The sequence below is a fragment of the Sus scrofa genome, chromosome 16 (assembly GCF_054392235.1).
Source record: "Sus scrofa isolate SSC_HxYL_T2T_F1_AM1 chromosome 16, Sscrofa_HxYL_maternal_Yorkshire_Landrace_v2.0, whole genome shotgun sequence".
NCBI lineage: Eukaryota > Metazoa > Chordata > Mammalia > Artiodactyla > Suidae > Sus > Sus scrofa.
The window spans coordinates 12,606,631-12,626,267 of NC_139398.1; the positions used below are offsets into that span (position 1 = coordinate 12,606,631).

At 43.9% G+C, this 19,637-nt stretch overlaps 1 protein-coding gene across 10 annotated transcripts in view; it reads right to left on the minus strand.

Moving 5' to 3' along the window:
• Nucleotides 1–4,111: 4,111 nt before the first annotated feature.
• The window catches only part of CTNND2 (catenin delta 2), a 1,014,682-nt gene continuing 999,156 nt past the window's right edge, over nucleotides 4,112–19,637 (minus strand). For all 10 annotated transcript variants that reach the window (XM_021076841.2, XM_085001648.1, XM_085001647.1 and 7 more), the window contains 2 exons: nucleotides 14,380–14,453; nucleotides 4,112–5,984 (listed from right to left, as the gene is read on the minus strand). In XM_021076841.2, the coding sequence (XP_020932500.1) occupies nucleotides 5,724–5,984; nucleotides 14,380–14,453 (335 nt within the window). In that variant the 3' untranslated portion in view covers nucleotides 4,112–5,723. The remainder of the gene's footprint in view (nucleotides 5,985–14,379; nucleotides 14,454–19,637) is intronic.

Here is a 19,637-nt window from a genome sequence, read left to right on the forward strand (position 1 = left end):
AGCAAAGAGTCACTTGCCACAGCTGCTCTGGATCTTCCTTATCTACAATGGCGCCCAAGAGCTGGTGTCGATGGGCTCGTCTGGAAAAGTGTGGGGCTGGGAATTGTGGAACAAGAAGAAGGCAGTAAGTACCTAGGGTTGATAATTGAGGTGTGTGTTAGCAGAAGAGAAGGGATAAAGGGTAACTTGGAGACATTCTGAAATGATGCCTGCAACAGGATAATCTGACTCAGAAGAAATCAGTGTTCAATACGTCAGACCTGGGTTGCTCCTTTGTCTTTTCAACCCCTTCATCATCTTGCATTTGTTCTTGTTATAGGTCATGAGCACAAGGAGAACATTATTGCTTAAGAACCTAAAATTACTCCAATGTTGATGGTGTATTGAGGCAATAGTACAACCTCAGATATCTTCAGCTATGAATCTGTAGCATTTATTACTGGTAGTTTCAAGAATAAGATGGACTGATGACTAGGGAAATTATTTAGAGAATGTCTTTCTCCTTACCAAAATTAATGCATATATTTTAAATAATCTATTTTCTTTTTTTTTGTCTTTTTGTTGTTGTTGTTGTTGCTGCTATTTCTTGGGCCGCTCCTGCGGCATATGGAGGTTCCCAGGCTAGGGGTTGAATCGGAGCTGTAGCCACCGGCCTACACCACAGCCACAGCAACGCGGGATCCGAGCCGCGTCTGCAACCTACACCACAGCTCACGGCAACGCCGGATCGTTAACCCACTGAGCAAGGGCAGGGATCGAACCCGCAACCTCATGGTTCCTAGTGGGATTCGTTAACCACTGCGCCACGACGGGAACTCCAATCTATTTTCTTAAATCTTCAGAGAAGCATGTTCCTATTCGGAGGATATGGTGGTGTGAATATATTAGTCTTTATTTTGCGATTTCTCTCATCAGGCCAGCCTCCTGTTACGTCCTAGGAGAAGGCAAGGGAAGTAACATCCTAGTGACACTCAGACCCTAGAAGGTGGGTCTGGGTGCTTAATATTGGCCTCTTTGAGAATATTTGTGGGAATTATGTGCTCTCCCAGTGATTTTAGAAGAGAGTCAAAATTCTCTCAATCTCTCTCCTCTGCTGTCCTCAGCCTTGGCTTCAACATATTCTGGCTAACTCATGGTTGCTAGATGGCTACCAGGAACCACAATCCCTATCTACTTCCCAATTTTCATCCAGCTCAAGAGAAACAAAACCCAAGACCCAAAACCTTTCCTTCAGACATAAGGACATGGATTTTTTTCTCCCATTTTCGTTATAGTTTTTTTTTTTTTTTTTTGTCTTTTGTTTTTATAGGGCCACACCCGCAGCCTCTGGAGGTTCCCAGGCCAGGGGTAGAATCGGAGCTACAGCCTACACCACAGCCACAGCAACGAGGGATGCGAGCCTGCAATTTACACCACAGCTCTCAGCAATGCTGGATCCTTAACCCACTGAGCAAGGCCAGGGATCGAACCCACAACCTCATGGTTCCTAGTTGGATTTGTTTCCACTGCAACACAACGGGAACTCCCTATAGTCTTTTTTAATTCTAATAAAACTCATTGCTTTTTGCCATTATTAAGAAATACTGGGAGTTCCCATTGTGGCTCAGTGGTTAACGAATCTGACTAGGAACCATGAGGTTGCAGGTTTGATCCCTGGCCTCGCTCACTGGGTTAAGGATCCAGTGTTGCTATGAGCTGTGATATAGGTTGCAGATGCGGCTTAGATCCCGAATTGCTGTGACTCTGGCAAAAGCCGGCAGCTATGGTTTGGATTAGACTCCTAGCCTGGGAACCTCCATATGCTTTGGGTGCAGCCCTAGAAAAGGAAAAAAAAAATACTGGCTACAGGTTAAAGAAGCTGAATGAATTAAGGCAAAATGGTATCAGTTTTGTTGTAGAACGGTAGATTGTATCAGAAAGACAACAACATTATTTCCAATACTACAGGCACTTTCCTAATCTTGCCGCCATCCCTCTAGTGCTTATCAAAAGATGGAGTCTATTTCCTACCCCCACCCCCACAGCTAATTCATATTTTGCAATTATGTTGACTGATGGATGCACCTTGGCTTTTGTGCCTGGTCCTTTCTGTTGGGACATAGACTTTGGGAACCTTGAGATGGCATGTAAGAAGTCGTCCACCCCTGAAGCATCCCTGCTGGACGGGGCGTGTGGAGAGACCTCATAGGACGTCTGAGGAGCTGGAGATTCCTGCCCTCAGCTCCTTGAGTTTTCTAGGCCCAAGTGCCATACCTTTAAATGACTGAGTGATTCCAGCTTCTAGGCTTTGAGCCTCAGTGTCTGATTCTGATGGAGCAGCACTGACTTGTCCTCATGGAACCCAGTCCCAATTGCAAATCTCCTGAGTGAAAATACCACGACTTCCAAAACCCAAACCTTACCCTCAGGGGCACAGCTCTCAGATATGGGGGACAGTATAGACATTAAGGAAGAGCTGAAGTAAGAGAAACAAAACAGACCAAATAAATTGATAGATGTGTGTGTGTGTGTGTGTGTGTGTGTGTGTGTGTGTGCAGCTACTAAATAAATATATATGTGAATATAGGGCTACTAAATTTAAACACTGCTTTTTTCATTGTAGCCTTCAATAATGCATGAATCTTATTAACAAGAAACAGGTCAGCACTGGTAAACCTCCACTTTGCACCAAGTATGATAGGACATCTTGTGTCACCCTCATTCTTATAAACCTGTCTGATATTTTGTCTAACTCATGACAGACAATGAGGAATGAAGTCTTAATTGTGGTATTCACACTGAATCAGTAGTAAAAGTCTTAGTATTAACCATAATGATAGACTTTAAGTGTTCCTTAGTTAGGCCCTGGTGATCAAAGCTCTCAGGTGAAAAAAAATGGGTCTCCTATTCACACATGATGCTTGTTCACATCCTTTTAAGTGCACTGGACGTACGAATGTTCCGCCATAAGCATTTGAGACAAAAAAGAAATTTTCTCTGTTTTCTTTTTTCCCCTCGTTTCCTCTGAAAAACACCCTTCCCATCTTGGTGGACAATCTAAGATCTGGAAGCCCTTGTAGATCCAAGAGGCAGTGACTTAAAGGGGATAGGGTCACACTTGGTCACTTCAGCACAATGAAGGTAAAAACAAGGTTTTTCTGTTGTTGTTGTCACTTAGGCTTTTTACCCAATACACTTGTGTTATGAATATTAATCACCTACCGATTAACTTTTATTGCCAAGGAGATTGGAGGGCTTTAAGCCACTTTACAGTTCAGATAAAACTTCATCTGTTATCTATCTATCTATCTATCTACCTATCTATCTATCTATCTATCATCTGTCATCTATCTTCATCATTGTTATCTGTTGTTTCTCTCCCTACCTCTTACACTTGTGTGTGTATAAGAAGGATAAAGTGATTGGCTTGAATAACTATGAACTTTTAATTTACATTCTCCTAGCTCTAACACGGACTCCAGAGGCTCCTGGCTGAATAGTTTATGTCAGCCTGGCACAATGTGCTCTTGAAGAATCACAGGCAGCAGAGACATCCTTGGTCTTCAAGGGGTGCAAATGCACAGCTTCAAAGTCATAGAGGAAATATAAATTTCCTGCCATGATGAGGATTTCTGGATGCATTTTAACTCCCCCCCCTCCCCCACACATCTCAAACCAGGGAATGAATCCTATTGTTGACTTTTGGAAAAGTTAAACCAGCTATTTCGTTAGGGACAAGGCATGTCTTTACCATCTCTTTGCTTCGATGAGCTTTACTATTTCATTCCATGACAGGAGTGAAGTGTAAATATTGTCCCCAATGCTACATATTTCTCTCCATATATAGAGGCTAGAGCATTTGAGGGAGGGGACCCAGAAGTGTTTTCTTGTAGTAAACAGTGGGATAAGGTCCAAATTGTAAGTAGCGGTAGGACAATGCATATGGAAATACAAATGCATATGAAAATACATACTACTCTGTTCTGGAAATTAGCATTTCCTTTGCACAAATGAACAAGAGGTCTCTGCACTGTTGTTAAATTTGGAGAAAGAACCATCCCTTTTAGACTTTGAACTGAATTAAACTAGGTAGAGTGAAGGGGAGAAAGTTTTAAAGGAAAATGGCAGCCAATTTCTTTTGTTATTTAATGTTTTATTTTTTTTCAAGAACAGTTAACATATACTAGGCACCTACTGCCCTCAGTAACCTGCATCTAAAGAGCAAAGCTAATTTACCCACAGCCCGTGTTCTTTTGAATGGTTAGCCTTACTTAGCTCTGTTAACCACTATTCTAACATTAGCTTCAAGTTCAGTGTTCATAATCTAATCCAGAATTTTCTACTGCTCCCTGCCACATGAACATAAAAGTTTGGGGGCTTGGGGGGGGGGATAAGGCGAGCAGTTTACATTTTCTGTGGCTTTTTCAAGTAATTGGCCCCAAAGTGAAGTTAATGAGTCGGCCATGGTTTATCACGTTCTGAGGGCATAAAACATGGAAGAAAATGGGCCTGTAGAAAGGGTTGGTATCCAGGAATGTGTGTATGTGTGAAAATCCTATAACTTTACTTCCACTGGCTAATATCCTGAGTCACTAGATGGTCAGAAGAATAGATCGAGTACAAAGGAAACAAACAGATGTACATTCATACTAAAAACCGAAAACAAAGTTTGTACAAGATGAACAGCAAATGAAGTAGCTTCTATCAAAAGAAAATCTCACACAGGTCATTTTTGTACATACATGGACACACACCCACACACACACAGACACACGAGCAAGAATGTGTATTTTGTAAGATAGGTCCTTGGAAATAGACATTCTTAGCAAATATGGATGACAGATCAATTGTAATTTATTTCCTTTTAACACTGTATCATCATAAAGAAAACTGGTATAAATGAAAAAATCTATTTCAAATATCTACATCTAAAATTTTAGGCAGTGAAAAAGCACTTTGTTGACAAGGAGAGTGGAATGATGTATGTTAATTGTCAGAAACTGCTGAATGCCTTGCTTAGTTGCCACAAACAAATTCACATATCAGAACGAACAATACTGCTAAATATTCTTTTTTCCCCATTTTTTTTTTCTCTGTTAAAACATACTGGGAGGAAGAAAAGAAAAGAAAACCTGGGAAATCCATACATCTTTCAAAAGTCTGAAATTGAAGCAATATTTAGAACCATAGATGAGGAAACGCCGCTGCATTGGTGTAATATACACGATGCGCTTTTCTTCTTTAATCTGTAATGTACATCAAATACTTTACAACAATGCATTAACAAAGGGCAAGAAATATCTTGCTGTACAGAGGAACCCCAATGCAACTTGAAGCCTAGAATCACAATGGATGAAGAGAGAAAACAAAGCGTGAGAAGCTGTCCCTCTGAAGTGTGTGAACTACGCCGCCTCTGTGCTTATAACCTTCACGCCCCTTCACCCCGACCGCCCGCCTCCTGTGCTGCCTCCAGCCACCTTCAGTGGAAAGCACTTTTTTAGACTTTTCAGCCCGACCTAGAAAGGTGTCACTCAATGTCAGATTTAGGATCACTTTCTATGGACTTTCAAGTTAACTCTCGATTCATTTAGCCTTCTAAGATAGCTTGTAAGGTTTCCTTACTGGTTATCACAGCCTTCCTATGGAACAGGCTTTGACAAACTAAATTTGCAGGGGGGGAAAAAAAAGCAATGTCGTGGGTCTGCATGCACATGCACTGTTCCTGGTGCCACGTGCCGCCTGCCTCACACCCAGGAGTCGGGGGAGGCCGGGTAGTGGCTCGTTTCATAGTTCAGTTCACTGTAGGGTCGGGCAGCGGAGTAGAAGTCGACGTAATTGCCGGTGGACTTGAGTCCCAGGTGCATGGTATACTCGCTGGCGGGAGGGCGGTGGTGGACCTGGTCCTCGAAGAAGGACTCTTCGTAGTTTCTCGTGGAATTGGGAAACGGCTGGTAGGTTTCGTAGTCTTTTCTGCTGGGCTCCTGTGGGACTGGCTGTGCTGAAACCTGCCCGGAGAAGAAGAGCTGGCTGGGTGAGTGCTTTTTCCCTTGACCCACCCTCCCCGCCGTGGTAGCTGATGCACACACCCTCCCTCCAAGTCAAGGCTCTGAGCATCCTCCAGGCATTCACCGGTGCCGCACTTCTCCTGATTGACTTTGCTTTTAAAGCTGCTTCCTGAGTCCGTGCGCTATCGTTCTAGATAATCTTTTGATTTTTTAAAATTACTATTCTGGTTAAGTATATATGACATCAAATTTACCATTTTAATCATTTTAAGTGTATAATTCAGTGGCATTAAGTACATTCGTCGCATGTGCCAGGGTCACCACTATCCATTTTCAGAACTTTTTCATCGTCACACACAAAAACTCTGTATCCATTAAGCATAATGGATACATCCCCATCCCCCCTTTTGCCAGCTTGTGGAAACCACCATTCAACTTTCTGTCTCTATGAATTTGACTAGTCTAGGTACCTCAGATACGTGGAATAATACAGTATTTGTCCTTTTGTGTCTGGCCTCTTTCACTTAACCTAATGTCTTCAAGGTTCATCCACGTTGTAGTATGTGACAGAATTTCCTTCCTTTTTAAGGCTAAATAATATTCCATTGTATGGAGAGATCATGTTTGCTTACCCTTTCATCCACTGAGGGGACACAAGCATTATTTCTACCTTTCGACCATTGTGACTAAATCTGCTATCCAGGAACATGGGTGCACCAGCATCTGTTAGAGTCCCTGCTTGCAATTTCAGGGAGTATGTACCCGGAAGTGGAATTAGCAGAGCTGCTAGTAATTCTATGTTTAACTTTTCAAGAAATTGCCCAAACTGCCACAACAACTGAATCATTTTATTAGCTAACCTTTTTTACATTAAAGAGGTATAAGCTAGATGCTACAAAACACAAGTCATTTATATTCATCTTCCCTGCATTTTTTCCATCACACCTAGGTGCTGCAATCCCAAAGAGAAAGTGAAGATGTACAAGGTCTAATGTCACTTGGGCATCTTCCTGCCAGCTTGGAGGGCTGTGATCAATGCCTCTCTGGAGGATGGAGGCTTCTCAGTAATAGAGCCATTCCATCATACCTTCCTAAGGGACCAGGTACCTCAGCCTTAGAAGATACACAGAGAGTCACATAAGAAAAAGAGGGAAGGGAATCCACTCCAAAGAGTATATACTCTAGAGAACCAAAATGTTTCCTAACTTAGTTCAATTTAGAACTGATAGGTTCATTTGTGCCACATTTTAGATTCCATATAAGTGATAGCATATGGTATTTTTCTTTCTCTAACTTCACTTAGTATGAGAATTTCCACTTGCACCCATGACATGACTTTGCTCTTTTTTATGGCTGAGTAGTATTCTATTATGTATATGTATCATATCTTCTTAATCCATTCACCTGTTGATGGACATTTAGGTTGTTTCCATGTCTTGGCTATGGTGAAAGATGCAAACTATTGCATTTAGAATGCTTAAGCAATGAGGTCCTACTGTATAGCACAGGGAACTATATCCAGACTCTGATGATAGAATAGGATGGAAAATAATATGAGAAAAAGAATGTATATATGTGACTGGGTCACTTTGCTATCCAGCAGAAATCAATACAACATTGTAAATGAACTATACTTTAATTAAAAAAATTTAAAAAATTAAAAAAAGAATTGATTGGTCTCAAGAATAATATGGGATTACCGAGCCTTTGGTTAGGGGAAGGAGTCTTCAGAATTGTCCAGTGACCCCCGACCCCCCCCAGCCCACTTCAGTGCTCCCTGTTTCCACTCTTGTCCTCTGCAGGTTACTGTCACATGTACGGGGTACAGGAGCCTTTGGGATACCTGAAGTCCAGAATGAGTCCTCTCTGCCTGGCTTTAAAGACAGTAAAACAAAGAGCGTTCACAGGCTGATAATTAGCTTTATTACGTGGGGGCCTGGCGAAACCCTTCCCTTCCCCCTGCCTCTGGGGTCCCTCCCTAAGCACCATGCCCCCAAAGTGAGGGTACCTCCAAGGCGTGGGATGAGGACCATACCCACAGCTACTGCATGATGGCACCCACAGAGTTCCTCATGTTCCATGACTGGGGGGGAGTTCCAGTGGGAATGACGGAACACTCCTAAAGGAGCAGTTTGATCATTTTCTAGCGGATTCGGTAATTCCCTACTAATTTAACTAAGGTTCAGCGTCGAAACATCCTCTATAAATTGGTCTTAGTTAATAGATAATGATTTGTAATTAGCACGTTGTATGTAAATGAATGTTCCTAATGGCTTGCCCATACTTCTTCCCTCCAGTAAGCAAAACTCCCTCTTTTGTATGTAATTGATTTACACTGGTAATCGACCTATGCTTCAAAGAACTGGTGAACTTCATCACAGCTGCCATCCAAGATGTCTCACTTCCAGCTACTGGTGGCTGAATGAATGAGGTTTCTGTCTACCTGAGAAAGCTCACAGAGCACAGACGTTTGTTAGTCTGAGAGCCGGGGTGTGAGCGAGACATTTGAAACTGCCATGAAATGTTAAGATCAGGTCCACCTGGTCACTGGGACAGGCAAAGGTGCCCTGAGCTGGTCTTTGAGGAGCTGAGTGCTATGTCGAGCCTCTCCACTACTATGCAGTGCTGCTACCCAAGTGTCAAGTAAACAAAATGGTTAAAGTTGGGAGGTTTGGAAAAATTACACCGGGAGAGAACTGGACTTCAATGTTTCTATTTCAGTGGGAACCATATTCAACATTTAACGAACTCTTATTTGTTTAATCTAGTGTATGTATATATATGTACATATACATATATGTATGCATGGTTATGTCTGTCACTATCTTTTACCTACTTAACTATCTAATCTATTTCCCTCCTCTTTCTCTCTCTCTCAATTTCTTTTTCTCTTTCTTTCCTTATTTCTTTCTTTTTCTTTCCTTCTCTCCCCCTTCTTTCCTCCCTCCCTCCTTTCTTTCATTCTTTCTCTCCATCCATCCATCCAATTCCCATTTTATAGATGAGGAAACCAAAAGCCAGAGAAGTAACAAAACTTCCACAGGATGCCATACTAGGGGTGGTATGAAGCTGGGATTTGAATGCACACCCGGCTGACCTCAAGAGGCAGGAACACAGTCTCAGTTGAGCCGAGGTGGCCTGGCCTCACTGAGTTGACTCCAGACTCTGTGATAAGAAGGGAGGCTGGAAAGGAGACCAAGAGTCGTCTGACTTCTGTGTGCTGGTCTCAATGGTCAGAGGAGGCTGTGCCAGGACCTGGGAGGTCTTCAGGGGAGGTTATTTTTAAGGCTTGTGGCTCTCTTCCATGATGGCTACATCTTTCACTTTTTTTTTAAATAATTTTTTTCAAATGTCTTATTGTTGCTGTGTTCTCGCTGATCGGTAGACATTTTGGGATTGGGAACAAGCTTATTTTAGTGTCTCATTTTGGAGAATTACCTTCTTCAGTTCGTCTGTATTGTTCCTGAAGTCCCATATCAATCCTTTCTAAGGTTGAGTTCTGCAGTTCTGAGAGTTTTTGTGTGAACAAACCATCCAGGATGGCTGTGTTTGAAGGGATTAAATTTGCTCACTGGCCCAGCAGCACGGATGTCTGTTGGTAAGCCGCATTCACAGCATAGGTATGTTGGCTGTATTTTATCATTTACTCTAAAAGATTATCTGACAGTGTTCAAAATTAGGCAGATGAAATACAAGCTTTCCCAAGAGGAGCTAAAATAAATGCATTTAATGGCCACACTTGCGCCATATGGAAGTTCCCGGGCCAGGGATTGCATCTGAGCTATGCCTGTGGCAACGTGGGTCCTTTGACCCACTGCACTGGGCTTGGGACCAACTCCTCGCCTCCACAGTGACCCAAGCTGCCACAGTGGGCTTCTTAACCCACTGTACCACAGCGGGAACTCATTTTTTTAAATTGCACAGTGTGGATAAACCAGACTTCTGTGGAACCATGCTCATATACAACAGTGGTGTGTTCTGAATCTGAGTGTCTGCAGAGTCCAGAGAAGCCCCAGTACATCTGAGGAGCCTGAGGCTGTTTCCTGCTTTTCCTTAAGATAGCATCCTTTCTGGGACAGGAAGGTGTGACCAGCCTGCTCATGTGGCTTTCACTGGGGTCCACGCTCATGGTGCTTTGTCCCATGGCTCCTGCTCCCATAAAGCCATCCTGGCTGAACATTTTCCTCAGCAGCAGAATGTTCAGTTTAAATTAGGAAGGACCTGGCCCCTTCTCCACCTCCCATCCCTTTAGCACGATGATGGAAGACTATGTTTTTCCTCATCAAGTTTGCCCACAAACTGAAAGGATTTCTAATGCAAGGGAAAGAGTGGCCTGAGATAGGTCTTCAAAGTCCACCCTGCGGTAAAAGCTGAAGAATCAGGGTGTTAATATACAATGAAGGAGGCTGCTGGGTAAGGGCCAGTGGTTCTTAAAGTGTGGTCTCAAGACCACGAGCACCTGCACCCCTGGGAACTTGTTAGAGGTACAAAGCAGTGGACCCCATTCCAGACCTACCGAATCAGAACCTCTGGGGTTGGGGCCCAGTAACCAGTGTTTATCGGTGTTTATCAGTCCTCCAAGGGGATCCCGACTCATCTCAAATCGGAGAACCACTGGGACATAGGAGTGAAGAAGAACCAGGCTGGAGTCTTGGCCTCTTCCTAGCTTCTTCATGTCACTGAGGGAAAAGCCTTATACCCTCCTGGAATCCCAGCTTCCTCAGATCCGGGGATAATTCCATCTGCCCTGCCCACCTGGCAGTGAGAATGAGGACACTGACCAGGAGCTTAAGATGGAGTTTTCATTGTCATCAGTAATATCTGAATAATTGGTCAACAAAAACATCACACCCCTTGTTTCTAGTTTCTGAACAAAAGTACTATTGCCAGGGATACAGTTAAATATGCTAGTTTTCTTTAGAAGTATGGGATTGACTGGTTGAAGCACAGTAGGATTTTTTGCAGACTTTAAGTACTTAATTCTTAAAATGATGTCTGTGACCAGTTGACACCAGAGATAAAAACCAAGGATTGAAAACCTAATTTCACACTAATGGTTGTTTCCTTCCAGGAGTCCTTATGCTCAGAATTCGCTGAACTTGAAACTGGAGTGGCCGGTGATCACGTGGGATGTTCCACAGCTGAGCGCTGACTGGCTGCTTTTCTGCAGAGTCAGGAAAGCCTGGCTCCCAGCTCTTGCCCTGTCCCTCCCTTCCTTGGCCACATATCCAGGGCTACTGCCTTATTTTCAGATCTCACTGCCTTTTATTAAATATATATGTTTAAATTAAGGTATAGTTGATTTACAATGTTGTGCCAATTTCTGTTGTATAGCAAAGTGGTTCAGTCATACATACATATACATTCTTTTTTTGTTTGGGGACTTACTTTGTTTTGTTTGCTTTTTAGGGCCTCAACTGCGACATATGGGAGTTCTGGGCTAGGGGTTGAATCGGAGCCACAGCTGCCGGCCTACACCACAGTTCACAGCAACGCTGGATCCTTAACCCACTGAGTGAGGCCAGGGATCAGACCTGCATCCTTATGGATACTAGTCAGGTTCATAACCCACTGAGCCAAAACGGGAACTCCCTACATTCTTTTTGAATATTCTTTCCCATCATGTTCTATCCCAGGAGATTGGATATAGCTCCCTGTGCTGTACAGTGAGACCTCATTGCTCATCCATTCTAAATGGTAATAGTTGGCACCTACTACTCTCAAACCTCTGGTCCATGCCTCTCCCTCCCCTCCTCCCCCTTGGCAACCACAAGTCTGTTTTCTGCGTCAGTGAGTCTGCTCCTGTTTTGTAGATAGGTTCATTTGTGTCATATTTTAGGTTTCACATGTAAGTGATATCATACAGACCTAATTGTCCATTGCCTCATCCCAGAGATGCCCCTGAAACTAGTTTCCCTGGATGAATCACTTCTCTAAGATGAATCTCTGTCCAGCCTCTTCTGCAACATTCGTGAGGATCAGCTTTGACACTGAAATTGAATGGCCTCCAACACATCCATCCTGGTTAAAATTTTCAAGCTGGCCTTTTATTAGTTGCAAGTTGTGAGATGGCTTTTGGCCCAGGAAAGTTTTAAAAACAAAAGCCATCTGGGATAGCTGACCATGCATGCAGGGGCAGAGAATCCAAATCACAGATGCCATTTACAAGGTCATCTCCAGAACCACCCAACTGGAAGAGAACCATATCATCAGCTCTTTTGAATGGTTAGGATGGTCTTACTTTACTGAATTCCCAAGAGGGAAAGTTGCAACTAGAGTAGAAGTGTATTCCAATAACATAAGCCAACATAAGTAAAATGCTTTATTCTCTTCTTCCCAAGTCACTGGAGTGTCATCTCATTTCCTTGAACATTTTTTAGGTTAAAAAAAACAATTCTCTCTGGTGGACCTTCAAAAAATATTGCTTGATGTTAGAATAGACTTAACAGTCCAATTGCCCCCCTTCTCTTTGCTGGACCAGCTCAGGGAATAATGACAGCACTGAGCTATGACCACAGGACTCAGCTCTGCTGGGGGTCCACCTGCAACGTCCCCCTTGTGTTGATAAATAGCTCAGAGCTCATTCTCTATCCAGACTGAGTTTCAGCACATTCGCCCGAGACACTGTGACCTTGATGTTTCACACTGGGGTTGAGTCGAGGACATTCTGGGGCAGCCTGAGAAAAAGTCTACGTATGATTAGCTGTGTTTAATCTTTAGACAGGAATGCTATCTGAGTGCATTAATTCCAGTTTCCTTAAATGCTCAGAATAGGCTTGGGTGAAAAGAATGTGCCACCCAGAACCACTGTGGACTATGCCACCTAGAATCACTGTGGACTGTTCTTTAGGTCTAGATTGCAAGCCATCCTTTGGAACCTACTGCAGCAACACTGGGAGATGTCACAGCAGGGTCTTTCTTCATGGCCAACAACAGTGGGATTCCCTGGAGATAAAGGCTGATACCAAGAGCGTCTCTCTTCTCTTTGGAAACTATAGACTGTTCTTCCGCACTTGGATGCAAAACCAAGGTCCTCTCTTTTCCTGACAAACATCTTTAAGAACCGGAGATGACTGGCTCACTGTATCTGATATTTGCCAAAAGAAAAAGGCTTGATTTCTATAGAGTTTGCATTTCCATTTTCCTTTATGTTTGGGCATGTGGACCTGCAAATAGTTGGGGTTCACCCTTGGGGATCTCTTGTCTGCAGCTCATGCTCCTATTTATTTATTCCACTGGAATCTTTGCTTTTTGCAAAGACCAGAACTGTATCCTCTTGCATCAGACATCCTACCTGCTAGAAGGGAGCCCCTTTTCTCTTCAAAGCTGCTGCCCTGCTGGGTAGTGAGAAATGTTCAAAAACAGCACATTTCCCTTTTATGTTTATCATCGGGTTACCATGATCCAGCAAACAGCTTTCAGGTTTACCTTTTCAGTCCAGTTTTCCTGACATATGACAGGAATCCAGAGCATCAGAAGAAGCCAGGTCTGGCCACAATTACCAGTAGCCAAGAATTATAAAGAATGTCAGTCTTTCTGGGATGACCACCATGGTAAAGAAAAGTATGAAGTTATTGATCAAACAAGGAGCAAAGGTCGTGCCCTTTTGCTTTTATAGTTGCCAAAGAACCACAGAGAAAATAAGCCTCCAATGAACATTTGCTAAATAAAACACACACACAGACACTGATGATTCTTAAAGTAGCTACTATTCCAGGGCTCCTCATTCATGAGCATCCCCACAGATTACCTACACATCTTGATAAAATGCAACTCTGATGCAGAAGACCCTGAATGGATTAGGATTAGGGTTAGAGCTAGGGTTATGAATAGGGTTAGGGTTAGGAATAGGGTTAGGGTCAGGCTTAGGGTTAGGAATAGGTGCTGCTGCTGCTGCTGCTGCTGGTTCTCTAATTAGAATGAACAGCAAGGCACAACACAATGCTTTCTATTCAGTTGTTCATAGTAAGCTTGATGTGTCTGTTTTGTTTGTATCCAGTGTGTATATTGAATGCCTTCTTCCAAATGAGAATTACCTGGATTACAGGAGGTATTTAATCCACGTCTCGTAATTAGACAATCCGCCCAGTAATCAGCATCTTACCCTTGTATGTTTGGGGCTCTCTAAGGTTTTGGCTCACAGTAGAATTGTTTTCTACCACCAGATAAAACCTGCGGTTGTATTGAAATCAAAGACTGTTTTCAAATTTAAGGCTGTTCTGATGATTGCCGCCACCCACATGTGTGTCACATGGGAGCTGAGAGCAGAAGAGAACATTATTTTCTTCTTCAGCTTTCTTGCATGTTAAATACAAGCTCTTATCTTTTATAACTCCAGAACACTTCACATGAGCCAAAGCGGGAGCTGAATACCCACAGGCTGCCTCTCCTTTACCTGGTTATGTTTGATGTCTTCAGCAGGCGCACCATATGAATTCCTATACAAAGTTGAAATTCCAGTGTTTTGAGCTGAAAGCAAAAGAGAAACAAACATATTAGCAAAGAGAGCAAGACTTCAAATAAGGAATGATGGTTATTGAAGCTGTTTCCTACCCTGACAGAACTTGGTGTTTCATGGACCACTTCAAGTGGAAGAAATCCTTTGGCCCCACTTTATTTTGCATACAGATATTAAGAAAGAAGAACAGCTATTCTATGAAATCCCCATAGCATGTCAGCCTTTTGCAATAATGTTCAGCTTGCAGACAGGGTCAGGACAGGTGCAGCAAACAGATGGTCATCTTGCCATTCCTATGGCCTTGTTTTCTGGTGAACACTGGCAGATAATAAAAGCTTGCCACTTGCATTGAAGCATGCAGTAATCTGGATCACCCACTTCGTTTTTAGCTGGAGAATGACAAGAATGAAATTTCTAATTTGAGCTCATGGAAGTGCTTGATCAGCTCTGAGACTGTTCATTTCTCAGAGGCCTGAAGGATGGGCAGGAATTGCCACCTGCCTTTGCCCTGCACATCTGGGCAGCTGCAGCTCTGGAGTCCTATTCCATAGAGCCAGAAGCCCCCTCCCCACCCGGCACTCTGTCTTGTGACCAGCCTGTGGTCTAGATGAAAAGGAAGGAAGGTCTCCTCCAGTTTACAGGAGCTTCCAAGGTCCCAAGAAAGATTACCACTTGTCTGCTTCCTCACCTGGACCCCTTGAGCCTCATGCCACGGGCCCAGAGGGAGGGCCCAGGGCAAGATCACCCTCATAGCTGCTAAAGGACCCTGGTTTGAGAAAGCTCTGGAAAACATCATTCCTCAATGATGTGGAATAACGCACTCCAGATATCAAGCAAAAAATTATCTTTTGCTTCCAGTACATAATAGCTGTGCAATAAAACTCCTCCTGGGACACTTTGCTTAGTAAGAGCTAAGAACTCATTTCCCATTTAAAAGATCCCTCTGATAGATACTCTGGTTGAAGGCCCAACCCTCATGTCTCTGCATTGCTATGGAAACTACTATCCTTTGTATGAACCCCTGCTAAAGAATCTTTCTCAATGGCCTAGCTTCCACTCTGCTCAACCCTGCTCCTTGGTCCACCTTATTCCCAACACTGAGTGATCATCTTCTTAGATTGGATTATGTCACTCCGAGGCCTTGCCCACTGTAATTAGGATAAAAGCCAAGCTTCCATTATAGTCTTTGAGGCCCCATGTGATCTGGCATGACTTCCTGTAGCATCTCCTGCTCTTCTCTTCTTTGCTGGTTCAGAAAGCTCTGGCTATGCTGGCCCTCCTTCCCAGTTTGATCCTCCAAGTTTATTTTGCTTCAGGGATGTTGAACTTGCAGATCCTTCTTCTTGCAACATGCTTCCCCCAGATTCTGGACCGTCTCTTCTTGCTGGTATTCGGGCTTCAGCTCTAAGATCTCCTCCTTGACTGTGTTAGTTAAAGTAGCCACATCCACCTGATGCCCTCTCTCTCATTACCCCGTTTGTTTTCTCCATCCCACTCAACACCACATTCTATTACCTTCTTAGCGAGCTTGTTTCATTGTTTACCTGGTCCTTTCATCTAGGAGATGAGAAGCTCTGTGACGACAGAGATCAGTCTGTCCTGCTACATTTCTAGCTTCCCCAGGACCTGGGACAGAAGCGCCTGGCCTCGGGATGCTTTTAGGTTAAGCTTTATTTGCTGAGCTAGTGAATGAGTGCATAAACCTTTGAAAAATCTGCCTTCAGAAATATAATCTGCTGCTGGAAAAATGTCACTTCAAGGACAAGGTGAAAAAATTTTTTTCTGTTACTCAAAATAAAACCCAATTTTTGGGGGGGGTGTAAAATGTCATTATAGCCTTAGCCTCCCTCCCTGTCATGCTTGTGGCTTCCAAGTTAAAGATGTTTCTACTAGAAGTCTTTTCCTCCTGCTCTTTGGTCCACTTCACCTGTTTAAAGGAGGTTGAACTAGTGGCCATTCCAAACACAAGAAGCAGATTCTTCATAGATGCGCTGTCCTTTATATGGCTGAGCAAAGAATAGACTCATAGGGAAATGCCTTTCTTTTTTTGGATAGGCCCCAATTTCCAGCTGAATTAATATACTGAAGATGAAAATGGCTTTAAAAGGCATAAGAGAGACACTGATGGAAAGAGCACAGGCCATTGGATGTTAAGGCATTTGGGAACTCAGCTGGGAGGGAAAAATCCCCAGGTGAATTTTCAAGTCAGGCCGCGGAGCTGCTGGGATCACACAGCCCTCCTCCGATGCGTGCTTCTGAACACGTAATCCTCCTAGGGAACCATGACCGCAAGAAACAGCTCTAACAGATCTGCATGCCTGAACGAATGGCTGACTCTCGCTTCCTGAGGGTTCCTCTGCCACAGAGAAATGTTAAGGAGAGAAGACATTTTAGGAGCTCCATCTAAGCTAGAAAATGAATACGAAAAGGTGGGCGCGGGGGGTGGGGGTGGGGGCCTAGAATAAAAACCCAGATGGATCTGCATTTCCAGAGCTCAGCAGAGGAGATTATGACCCAGGCTGGGAACTGCTTTCATGTTAAACCTTTTGCACGTTGCATGTTGAGGGTGAAGCTTCCCATGGGCTTCCCACAGCAGAGGGGATGTTGTTCCCTTTGGGGGAAAAGTAGGCCCTCCTCTGATGCCTTAGAAACAAGCAAGGTGGCAGTTTGTCAGATATTAGCTCAATGCACTGAACTTTAAGTGCCTCCTGGATTTACTGGTGAATGAGAAAAGGTATGGCTTTTGACATGGAGGTCCCAGGAAATTTGATCTGCAAGTAAATGCTGGAATGATGGACATTGGCTGAAGTGAAGCAGAAGAGAAGTTGGCAATTAATCATTTCCATTCCTATCTGGAATGTTGATTTCCACCAGGCTTGGCTGGGGACTTCATACCACCATAGGAGGGGACAGACACCCCCACCAGTCTCACCACCAACACCATTATCTCCACCACCTTCATTCCCAATGCCCCCACCATCACCATCTCCTCCAGCACCAGCACCCACCCCATCACCTCCACCATCACCACCTCCTCCAGCACCAGGACCCACCCCATCACCCCCACCAACACCACCTCCTCCATCACCAGCACCCACCCCATCACCCCCACCATCACCACCTCCTCCAGCACCAGCACCCACCCCATCACCCCCACCAACACCACCTCCTCCATCGCCAGCACCAGCTCCATGATCATCTCATCACCACCACCACAATCAGCATCAACATCACTGTGATAATGAGAACTAAACTTTTACTTGTTAACTTGTGGGCTTAAAAGGAACTTTCTCGTATAAACATATTTATCCTAGAAACATCCTGATGTTCTTCTAGACTTGCTACATGATTGATAGTATAGTTTTGAATTGCATTTTTAAGCAAGAGCAAAGTATTTAAGCCTCCAAATAAGTTTGAAAAATGACATGTATCTTAATACTGGAGTTGTCAAGATCCTTACCATTTTTATTCTAGGAAGATTAATATATCTAAAATACATTAGATTTTATTTTTTATTTTATGATGTGTGCAAGGCATGATCATGGACCACTGGAACTATTTCAACATAAACACACTCACACTGAAAAGCCTTCTGAATGATTCTACTGGGCAAGAGAGTTAAAGAGAAAAGATATGCTTAATAACAATGCAGTCGATTTCACAATTATTTTTGTAATTATATCTCAATTTGTCATCCCCACCTGCCAGTGATGTGGCTACCTAGGGCGATAATAATCAAAAAATAAATGGGTCAGGTGAATTTGGTGTCGCCACTGCTCTGGAGTAATCAGTATAAGTTAGATTCTCTGCTGAATGTCTTGATTCTGGGGACTTGGCATTCAGACGCATAACCTTCTTTGTTCATGCTCATCTACAACAGGGGCTACTTTTATGGGGAAAAAGAACTAGAAAATGAGAATCAGATGCGTCCTATGCAATGAATTCAGTTCTCCTATTCAGGAGATGCTTCAGGGGTGAGAGTGAGGCTTTCTCTGGTGGAGTGTGTACTAGGAGGCGGAGTGCTGATCTGGGGGTGGGGACCACAAGCATCATTTATGATGCTTTTCTTTATGCCTCCAGATAGAGTTACCATGGAAAACACTGCCTCAGGGGTAAATGCAGTTACCATTAGAAAAATTTATCTTAGACATCCTGGATCTGGATGGCATGTTAATAAGTCATCCACTTTGTCTCTTCTGCTTCCCTGCAGGTCTCCACCTAAATAATATCAGAGAAATGCACCTCGTGCTTTTAAGAGTCTTCTCATAAGTGGGTCTCTGCATCTGTTTTGCATGGCACCCTCTGTACCCAGGTTTTATGAATGCCCTAATCTGGCCCTATTCTCCTCAAGTCCTTATGGCCTGTTTTTCAGGAGGGGCCCATCTCCACATCCATGTGGCAAAGAAGGGTATGGAATCCCCACTAGAGATGCTGATGGCTCTGGCGGCTCTGCTTTTAAGGCATAACCTCCTCTACATCAATGCTGCCAAGTTCTGCTCCTGGAGGAGGGGCAAACCAGGGTGGGGACAGGGTGTGGGGACCCCCAGGGGATGAATGTGGACTTGAGCCCCGCCCTGAGGAGAGCTATGTGGAGTTAAGAGGAGAGCTGGGGTCAAGGCTGGTTATCTAGCAGCTGGGTGGCGTCAGTGCCAATTTTGGCCTTAGTCCCACTGATGAGACAGTGGGTGTGATTGGGAGGTGGGGGAGTTGGGGGATGAAGGCCATGGAAGATAAACGCCTCCTCTGGGAAGCTGAGATCAGTGGTTTTAATGAAGCTTCCTGGAACTCTGTCCTGCTAAGAGGTTGCTTTCATGTCAAGAGGTGAAAATGTCTCAAGAGTAGTTGTGTTGGTTTCCCCGAAACCCTCTTCCTTTGCTTCTCTCCCCTCCCCCCTCCTCTGCTTATCCTCCTTCTCTTCCCTATTCCTAATGGGCAAAGCTTGGCTCTGCATCACCCACCATCTTGAGTTATGCCAACTAAGAAGGAATCTTTGGTGACCTCCTCTCTAAATTGAGAGAATATCAGGAGCTGGGCAAGTGAGAAGCAATGGGTAGAGAAAGAAAGGCTGAAGATAAAATGTGGGCAGGAGAATTTCCTCTTCCCTATTCCAGGAATAAGATGCTACCCCCGCCCACCCAGAGGCTTATGGAAGTTCCCCGGGCCAGGAATGAAATCTGAGCTGGAGCTGCGACCCA